This window comes from Scylla paramamosain, chromosome 40 (genome assembly GCF_035594125.1).
Source record: "Scylla paramamosain isolate STU-SP2022 chromosome 40, ASM3559412v1, whole genome shotgun sequence".
NCBI lineage: Eukaryota > Metazoa > Arthropoda > Malacostraca > Decapoda > Portunidae > Scylla > Scylla paramamosain.
Window position 1 is genome coordinate 13,974,104 of NC_087190.1, and position 10,000 is coordinate 13,984,103.

The 10,000-nt window shown below is 43.9% G+C and overlaps 2 protein-coding genes across 3 annotated transcripts in view; both read right to left on the reverse strand.

The window, feature by feature from the left end:
* Positions 1-3,696: 3,696 nt before the first annotated feature.
* Positions 3,697-9,543, reverse strand: LOC135092523 (uncharacterized). 2 transcript variants are annotated; one of them, XM_063991104.1, is made up of 5 exons: positions 9,403-9,543; positions 8,393-9,233; positions 7,839-8,007; positions 6,883-7,000; positions 3,697-6,403 (listed from the first exon to the last, which is right to left on the reverse strand). In XM_063991104.1, exons 2-5 carry the CDS (start codon positions 9,171-9,173, stop codon positions 6,275-6,277), a joined length of 1,197 nt encoding a protein of 398 aa, XP_063847174.1. In that variant the 5' UTR covers positions 9,174-9,233; positions 9,403-9,543; the 3' UTR covers positions 3,697-6,274. The 2 variants fall into 2 exon arrangements, with proteins under 2 accessions (XP_063847174.1, XP_063847176.1); XM_063991106.1 differs by having other exon boundaries at positions 5,742-6,403; positions 7,839-8,004.
* Positions 9,340-10,000, reverse strand: part of LOC135092650 (ralA-binding protein 1-like) — an 8,721-nt gene continuing 8,060 nt past the window's right edge. Inside the window, 2 exon segments of the mRNA XM_063991251.1 lie at positions 9,340-9,501; positions 9,503-9,599. Of these exon segments, the coding sequence (XP_063847321.1) occupies positions 9,340-9,501; positions 9,503-9,599 (259 nt within the window).

A 10,000-nucleotide genomic window follows, 5' to 3' on the forward strand; every position in this document is an offset into this window, starting at 1 on the left:
GGGAGGGCCTGCATGCAGGAAAGTACCCACATACTTTGTGCACGTGCGAGCAGTCTCACCTTGTGATTGGCTGCCACCTCATCAGCTAGCCTAACCTAACTACCCTGTACCAAATTACTGGAGAGGGTCTCTTATTTATTATAACACTTAATTTTGGCTACGTTAGGTTAGTTAGTTTAGCTGATGACAAGGTGGCAGCCAATCATGAGGCGAAACTCCCCCACACCAATCACGAGTGGAGATTGGTTGCACATGCACAGGGTGTGCAGGGACTTTCCTGCATGCAGGCCCTCCCCTTGTCAGTGGGGAAGAAATACAGACCAGTGAATGTAAACTTTATTATCTTTTATCATTGCCTATCCTGAAGCAACAGATCAGACTTTGCCACAAATCAACAAGTTATGGAAGGCACACAACCTAGGACGACATACATTATCATCAAGCAGCCCGCCACCTTGCCTCTGTCTGTAGCACCACAAACTGTTACTTATACATAGAGTCCCTTCACTTCAGGCCAGTGCAGCAATATACGGGGACTGCCACGTGTAGACCCGACAGCTTCTTGCAGCTTCCCTTATGCTCTTATATAAAGGTGTGAATAGTGCAACAGCATCACAGCACCCATAATGCTTCTGTCCTCCCAAACCTTTTGACTGCCAGGTAACACTACTGCACTAATTTCTCAGTATAAAGTTATGATTAGTCGGTGTAGCCATCTCTAGTTTTGGCCGTGATGTCTGCCTCGCCTCACCTCTCAAATGGTAACTGCTGTGGGTTCTCTTTGCTTAAAATGATGCAGTGCAGTTTTAGAGAATAATTTCAAGATGGTGTGGATGTGTAAAGGAGTGACAGAGTGGTCAGACCTTCATCCCAGTGTCATTTTGTTTGCGTTTTGTGAAATCACATTGCATCGCCCGAATGTTGCACGTGATTGGCAGTCAAAAGGTTGAGGGAAGTGGAGCTCAGCATTATGTAGATTACTTAAGTGAATTCAAGTAAACTCTGGCACACACTTCTTCCTCAGTGCTGTAATAGTGGTCACTGCCAATTCCACTCTTAAGTCCACACTGCTAAATGGATCAGTTGAGCAGCCTGGCAAGCTTATCCACTTATCCACACAGCTGGACACTTCCATGATCACCTCCACACGGCCTAGCAAAAGTTTTTGATAAATGTTATCATGTAGCAACTTCACTACTAACCTCTGCTAGGAGTGAATAGAGTGAGTGAGGTGACAGTGAACTGCAAGCTGGGAGAGTCTCTCAAACACACACACACACACACACCAGTCACCAGTGTCGGCTCTGTCCAGGTGTTTGCTTAAGTCTGTTTTTTGTAAGCATTGGGCAGCCCTGGCACCACCGCTGGCATGGCAGGGAACAGCGGTGAGTGACTTGCCCATCACAGAAAGTCTTTATAAACTAACATCAGGAAATAACTTGTAAATATATAGAATACAGGAATTTAATGTTGGCATAGCCAGGAAGTTCATTCTCTTTTAAGCAGATAAGATTGAAAGCAACTACTATCTCAGTAATGCTAAACTTTCAAGATACATGGGAGCCCTACCCAGTGATGATGGATATAATCTATCAGAGAGAGAGAGAGAGAGAGAGAGAGAGAGAGAGAGAGAGAGAGAGAGAGAGAGAGAGAGAGAGAGAGAGAGAGAGAGAGAGAGGAGAGAGAGAGAGAGAGAGAGAGAGAGAGAGAGAGAGAGAGAGAGAGAGAGAGAGAGAGAGAGAGAGAGAGAGAGAGAGAGAGAGAGAAGAGAGAGAGAGAGAGAGAGAGAGAGAGAGAGAGAGAGAGAGAGAGAGAGAGAGAGAGAGAGAGAGAGAGAGAGAGAGAGAGAGAAAACCCAGCAAGAACTTAACAATGAAAGGTCACCAATAGCTTTCAATCTTGTCTGCTTAAAAAGGGAATACAGGAAATGTATAACCTTTTCAAATCTGGCAACATGTGTGTAGTATAACCTTGTGTAAGTGTAGGAAGGGATAAACTTAGCAAACAATATAGGAATCTAAACTTTAAACCGTCCCTTAGTCCAGCCTTCAAACACTTCTGAAATAGACAGACAGAACAAAAGATGCATCCATCCACAATTAACCTGAAATATTTAACTGATCTTCAGCAGTCTCCTTACTTTATATCCTTACGTCAAGTGGCTCCCATCACCAACTTATCCCTTATCTAATTCATCCAGCCACTTTATGTTACACTGTGCCAACTCGATCCTTTGAATTCTATATGGTACACTTCTCCTTAATTATAAATCACTGTGAGACATCTTAACTTGTTCTACAGCCACATTCCAATCTTTAAACTGGATAGAAATTGCAAAGTATTCTCTTCATGCCCCTACTTTCACATAAATGCTTATAAAGATTTACTGCATTAGTTCTGGTGTTTTTAAATGTTTTGTATTGCAGTGAAAGGGTCTAGGTACTAACACACTGCCTGCCAGATTACCAAGATAGATTAGTGCTTGGTGGTCAGTGGGGGGCAGCACTATTAGGAAAACTCTTGCCTGGTATAGGAAATGCATGGAAAAAAAAGCAAATATAAAAAACTAATGAAAACTGGTGAACTATTTTGACACCATAGAAAAAGAAAGAAAAAGAAAGAAAAAAATTGACACACACACACACACACACACACACACACACACACACACACACACACACACACACACACACACACACACACACACACAGTTTTGCAGTTTCATCACTCAAGTTTATACCAGGTTAGTGTTTCCTCAATATTGCATGACTGTGCCTTCAGGGTATTTTCACATAGTTTGTAATGACATTTGCTGGTCTGAGATAACTGTGGAGGATGCAGACAGACTGACAGATAGATACATTGAAGGGCAGATTGACAGATAGATAAATACTTTCCTTACACTTTTTTTCATATATTTTTACCATGTCAAGTTGATAAGAAAAAAAGGACTCCTGGACAAAATATCTCACTAAAACTTAATTACAACATGAATCCAAACAGCCGCATTTGAGAAACCACAATAAACAGATAGATCAATACTTTCCTCAAACTTTTTTCCTATTTTTTACCGCATCAAGCTGACAGAAAAAGGACTAATAAAATATTCCATTAAAAGTCATTTACAACATGAATCTGAACAGGTGTATTTGAGAAACCATGACAAACTGGAGCAGAACGAGAGCAAAGGAAGAGTGCAAGACTAAAAATTCTCATTAGCATCACTTAGGGATCGAAATCTCTCCTCGGACTGTCTGACTGAAGGCAACACCATTCAGACCAATTAATGTATGCACAGCCAATACATGTGTGTGTGTGCGTGTGTGTGCGTGTGTGTGTGTCGTAACCGAAGGAACACCAAGAGAAAAAAACACAGAAGAAGGAAGAACATGTGACAACAAGAATGGAGGAAGGGAGAAATGAAAGAGAGAAAACTGCAAACATGAAAACAGTTACCTACCTCAAGAGAAGGGAAAACATCAAACAAATCTCCCCATCAGCATTCCCTTCCACAAATAGGCCACATGTTTATCATCTGCCACTCTGATTACCCTCTATCTATCTCCCTTATATTAGACTAGTGTACCTTATCACAAACAGCCTTGTAAGGGACAGCAGATCTCTTGTTTCTTCCTTTAAGTTGAGTCACAGGAAGGTGAAGAGAGAGAGAGAGAGAGAGAGAGAGAGAGAGAGAGAGAGAGAGAGAGAGAGAGAGAGAGAGAGAGAGAGAGAGAGAGAGAGAGAGAGAGAGAGAGAGAGAGAGAGAGAGAGAGAGAGAGAAAACTAGTGCGGACCTAAGACAAGAAAACCAATAAATCGTTACATAAATAAGATAAAAATGAGATTATATTTTCAGTCATTTGTTAAAATATTTTGGGGGATAAACTAGTATGAGAGGGTAGAGAATTAAAATATAGTGTATAATAAAATATGTGTAACTATCTAGTATGTCAAATCTATATTATAATTATTTTGATATGAGGTCAGCTATATATTTGATTTCTGTTTTTGTTTCATGCAAAGTTATTTACACTGAGAAGGAGTATGTCAACAACTTCCAAAGAGATTACTTACAAATGATTTCAAAACACGTTACTTAGGATTACCTATCACCAGGCACCACTTGACGATGCCATGCTTGTAACACACACACACACACACACACACACCTGCAACACTTAACCTACAGTACCTTCCAACACACATATGTAACTCTCTTGTATGCATTATGCTTGTAACACACACCTGCAACATTCACATACCCAGAATGCTTTTCAACATACATCTGTAACACTCCTGAACACATCATGCTTGTAACACACACCTGCAACATTCACATACCCACAATACTTTTCAACACACCTGCATTCAATACTCTTGAACACACATTACTTAAAAGAAAAATTCGGTCACACACACATACATACATACATACATACATAAAAAAAAAAAAAAAAAAGATTACCTTTCATATACTACCATTATGTATATTAGGCGATAAAACTTCTGTTGCAAGCGAAAAAATATGTCTGTGGGACGTGACAAAATACAAGAAATATACTGTGTACATATATAATATAAGTATATATCAAAAAGTTGAGGCCTTGTTCGTTTCAGTGTGCTGGTGCCTGCAGCAGAGAGGAGCGCAATGCTTCCCCTACCAGGTCTTGACACCAACTAAATCTTTTCCTGAAGCACTGCTAGGTTAAGTCAAGATGTCAGAGTGTGCTGTACTCAAGAGTGTCATTATCTGCATTAAAGATTAGTGGAGAGGAGCACAATGTTTCCCCTGCCACATCTTGACACCAACTGAGCCTTTTCCTGAAGCACTGCTAGGTCAAGTCAAGATGAGCATGTTATTCCAGCCATGTAAAGATGTAAAGGTGTGCTGTACTCATCAAGAATTAGTGGAGAGGAGCACAGTGCTTCCCCTGCCATGTCTTGGCACCAACTGAGCCTTTTCCTGAAGCACTGCTATTCACAATGGGGGAAGGTGTGCTGTACTCAATCAAGAGCTTTAGCGTAGGGCAGGTAGCATCACCATTCCACACCCTTGGCATATGGAGCAGGGTGGCCAGTTCCTCTCTCTGCTGCCTTTAAGAGTTCTGAGCCTCTGATCAGCACCAAGAGGAGTGGCCAGTCCTACAGAGATTCCTGTTGTGACCATTATCTGAATACAGGACTTCTTGTATTGTAATCACACTACCACAGTCCCCACCACTAATCCACAGACTGCAGCCTTCCCATGTCCTCCACCACAATTCTATAAGTAATGTGTTGCCTGTCACTGCCACACCACTCCACCACACCACTCTGCCACACTATCCACACACCAGTCCATAGTAAGCATTCAAACGTCCCACAATCAATGCCAGCAGAACAGATTCCACCTTCTTCATTCTTTGTAATGTAGTGCTGGTATTTTCTTTAGTGGCATATATAGTTTATAGTTTGTGTAGTGTAGTGTGAAATCAACAGCCTGCTTGGAACCTAAAAGCATATTCCTGTTTGACACCTTAAGTAAAATATTTTTCCAAGTGATAGCAGGACAATATTCAGTGAGAAATCCTGCTCTTTATATAAGCTTACCTATTATGACTTCTCTTTAAGCTTCTGCCATAAAAACAGCTTGAGTAAATGTTTGGGGAAGAAATGAGGCAGAAGTCTTGTCCCCAACTGATGCTGCTAAGTGTAAAACCTTATCCTAAACAAAGAAAAGAAGTGTATCGAAAGGAAAAAAATGTGTGTGTGTGTGTGTGTGTGTGTGTGTGTGTGTGTGTGTGTGTGTGTGTGTGTGTGTGTGTGTGTGTGTGTGTGTGTGTGTGTGTGTGTGTGTGTGTGTGTGTGTGTGTGTGTGTGGAGGGGGAGGCAATATTAATTTCCCAGGCTTCACAGTAAAACTTCATAGGCAAAACTGAGTAGAAAATAAAATCCTAGAGGCAGAAATTTAAAGGGAAACAGATAGATAGACAGAAAGATAGGCAGACAGCCAAACAGAGGGATAAAGAGAGAGAGGGAAGTAGAGGCAAGATTAACAGAAAAGTCAACAAAACAGTTCCTTGGCTGGTAGTACATTATGTTGACTTCCTTGCACTCACCAATGCCAGGACTGGACAAACACTTCAAACACTTGGCTGGAGTTACACATCACCTCTCCACTCTACCACATGAGGTCCGTCAGTCACCCCAGCACCTCAACACTACACCCACTATATAGAGTAACCCTTTAGGAGGTACTCATCTTACTGCCGAGGCGGGAAGGGGGCATGCGGGGCTAGCAGATGGGGGTGACGGGTGTGTCGTGGGAGTACCCCTTCCACTGGGCCTCCTGCAGCTTCACTCTCATCTGTATGACAGCCTCGCGCTCCTCCTGAATGCGATGTGTCAGGCTGTGGTTCTCCTCCTGTAGGGTGAAGGAACAAGATGATGGAAATGTTTGTAGAGGTTAAAGAAAAGAGGTGTTCTTTTTTTTTTAAGTGGGAAAAATAGGGGAAAAAAGCTTGTACTCATTTCCTTCTAATTTTTTTTTTTGGGGGGGGGGGCAGGGCCATGAGGAGGCTTGTCAAAACTGAAAAAAATGGGAGGAAAAAGCTCTTAATCCTGGTTCTTCTTCTACTTTCTCTTTCCTTTCTTTTTTTTTTTAACAAGTGAAAGAAGCACAATGAAAACTGAAACAAAAGTAAAACAAAAACAAAAAAATACTTAGATAATTCTCTTAATCCTCTTTCTTCTACTTTCTTTCTTCTTTTAACAAGTGAAAAATAAATGAAATAAATAATAAATAAATAAATAAATAAATAAAAAAAAAATGATACTAATGAATAAAACAAAACAAAACAAAATGAACAGACAAATATATCAATCAATCTTCTTTGGCCTCACCTGCAGCTCCCTGTTGGCTTTGGTAACCATACTGAGCCAGTTGAGCATGTCCTCCTCTGTGTCACTCTCCCCATCACTCTCACTGCCTTCACTCTCACTGCTGTCATAGGAGTAGGTCCTGTGGGAAGATAAGTAAACATCTCTCTCTCTTTCTCTCTGGGTAGGTGGGATGAACTCTCTCACTCTTACACTCTCTCTGCCCTCTCTAACCTACCTTGATCTTAAAAATAAATCTCTGGATAGCTGAAACTCTCTCCTCTCTCTCTCTCTCTCTCTCTCTCTCTCTCTCTCTCTCTCTCTCTCTCTCTCAGTTCTCATAAATAAGTGAAAAGGGAAGTAAAAAGACAAGACACTTATCCTCAAATTTTAGATAACTCTTTTGACAAGCTACACTCCTTGGGAACTGGCATCTTCACTGGGTCTTTTTTAAATAGTCTTTTGTTGCCCTAGACCAAAGCCCCTTCTTACATACATAAATAAATAAATAAATCTATCTGTACATGTATATCAGGCTGGCAATCTCACACAGGACAGCCCAGACAAGGCACCACACACACACACACACACACACACACACACACACACACACACACACACACACACACACACACCCACACACACATCATTCACACTCTTATCCCCGTCAGCCCCTGGTGGAGAGGGACAGTCCCATGGACCACCCTACTACACCCCAGGAGCTTAGGCACACCACAGCTGGCCACACACTCCCACAGCAAGGCCTCACAGAACACACTGGTTCACCCTTACCCCTTCAAAATGACAGCATTCCCTACCCTGCACCTCCTCCAATGTTGACAGCACAGCAAGGCCCCACAGCACACAATGATCCACCCCTGCCCCATCATAATGAGACTGTTTCCTATCCTGCACCTCCTCCAATCCTGAGAGCACAGCCAATGCATACAATATAGGAAGACACAGCGAAGCACCAGCACCTGTATCCATAGAGTGTCTGCATCTCCTGTATCTCCTCCCTGAGCCGTTTGATTTCAGCGTGCTCGGCCTGCAGCTTCCGCATCAAGTCGTGGTTCATGGAGAGAAGTTCCCCATGCTCCGCCACCAGTAGCGCCTCCTTTGCCAGCAGTGCAAGGTGCTCGCTGTCTGCTGGCAGGGAGAGAGTCAGTTCACGGAGGGGAGATGCTGGGGTAGCAGACACATTAACCTTCAGATGTACAGTGATACATGATGATTTTAATGCATGAGAATTTACTTACTCTGTCTCCTCTCTCTTAAACTCTCTCTCTCTCTCTCTCTCTCTCTAACACAATGCAAGGTCTAACTTACACTTACACAAAATGAAATGGGAAAATAAATGCAATTGAAAAAAGATCCTTCAGGTTTCAAACACACTTCCTCTCCTCTAACCTGCTTCAAAACACATCAAAACAAAGTCAAACCATAACTTCCTGCCACAATGCAAACTTGCTACCTTCACTTTTTACAAAATTAAAGAGAGATCAAATAAATGAGATGCAAAAAGGCCACTCACCCTTCAGGCCCGAGTCATCAAGGAATGGGACCTCCGCCGTGGGTCTCTTCACCTCTGGCCAGTGTGCAGCAGGTCCCTGGGCCACGGGAGGCACTGACGACCCCTGGCCCTCCCTTGGCACCACTGAGGCTCCCCCCGGCACTGTTCCTGGCACCACCTTGATGACAGTCACATGTGGCGCTGGTGGTGGTGCCAACTCCTCCACACTCGCACTCACATTAACAGTGTCTTGTGGCTTGTCCTCTTTCACTAATCCTTCTTCCACTATTTCCTCTGTCTTATCTTCCTCTCGTACCACTCCCTCATCCACTTCATCCTCCACTTTTGTCTCTTCCTCCTCCTGGTTCTGTTCTGCCACATCCACACTGTCCTCCGCCTCCACACACGGCTCCCTGCTTAGTGTCACCTTGCTACGGTCAGTGTGTGTGGCTGGCTTGGGCAGCACGGGGATGGCATGGCAAGGCACCACACTCACACCCTCCTGCTCACCCCCACTCGGAACATCTTCCACCTGCATCACTGTCACATTATTGGTGTTGGCACTGGTGGTGGTGATGGTGGTGGTGTCTTGCTGGCCCAGACTGTCACCCCTCTCAACCCTGTCACTCCTCTCACTTCTCTCGCTTCGCTCACTCCCCTCCTGCTTGCTGCTGTCATCCGAGACCAACGCAGTGCCACTGGTCTTGAAGGATGTGGCAGTGTCCTCCTCACCCTCGTGTTCACGCTGGGACTCCTCCGAGGTTGACTCCTTCTCCGCCAACTCCACCTTCCTCTGTTCCATGCTGCCCTGCTTCCGCTGCTTCTCGTCGTCCTCTCTCCGCTGGGCTGACCGAAGCTTTCTCTGCGGTGGATGGACGGAGGGACTGTCAACGCGTTTTCTCTTTCATGTTATACAGATATTCATGACTGATAGGTTAGAGAGAGAGAGAGAGCTGGTATATAGACAATTAATAATCAGCAGTAATGAGGAGAAGTAATGCCAGGCAGGGTCCCAGCAGACACATCCCCACCTTGAGCAGTGTCACAATGCGCTGTGCCTCCCACAAACTCTCCTCCTTGCGCCGGGTCACATTGCCCGCCGCCACCTGAGCATGCAGGTGGCCCAGAAGAGGACTCCTGCTTCATCATCTCCGCCTCGATCTCCGCCACGGTCCGCAGCTGGTCCACCGTTCGCTCCGTCACTCCGCTACCAATGGGGGGGATGTATCTGGGGAGGGTGAAGGTGTAAGCTACCAACTCTGCCTGTTTCTGCATTTCCTCCTTATCTTTAAATTTAGACGTTTTTTTTAAAGGAGGTTTCAAGACACCTGTCCGCAAATTTTGGATATCTTTTCAGTTTATACTCCTCAGTCGACCTTTTCTCTTTAAAGCTTTTTGTCGGCCTAAGCCACAACCACTCTTACATAATCCCATCCCCTGAAAGGATGTGCTACTTGGTGACTAACACCACCGCCATACTCCGGACCATGACTAAGGCTTAGTTAGACCCAAAACAGACCTAAAATTTGACCAATGCACACCCAAACTCTTCCAGACCACAATAAAGAGCAAGACAGACCTTTAGACAACTCCCCCAAAGAAGACACTGAACAATGAAGACCAAGAGAG

Bases quoted from the DNA above. Each gene is read 5' to 3' on its own strand.
- LOC135092523 (XM_063991104.1), bottom strand. From the start codon at position 9,173: ATGGAACAGAGGAAGGTGGAGTTGGCGGAGAAGGAGTCAACCTCGGAG. The intron at 8,008-8,392 runs GTGAGTGGCCTT...TCTCCCTGCCAG, and splicing joins TGATGACTCGGGCCTGAAGG to CAGACAGCGAGCACCTTGCA. The intron at 6,404-6,882 runs GTGAGGCCAAAG...TTCACCCTACAG, and splicing joins AAGCCAACAGGGAGCTGCAG to GAGGAGAACCACAGCCTGAC.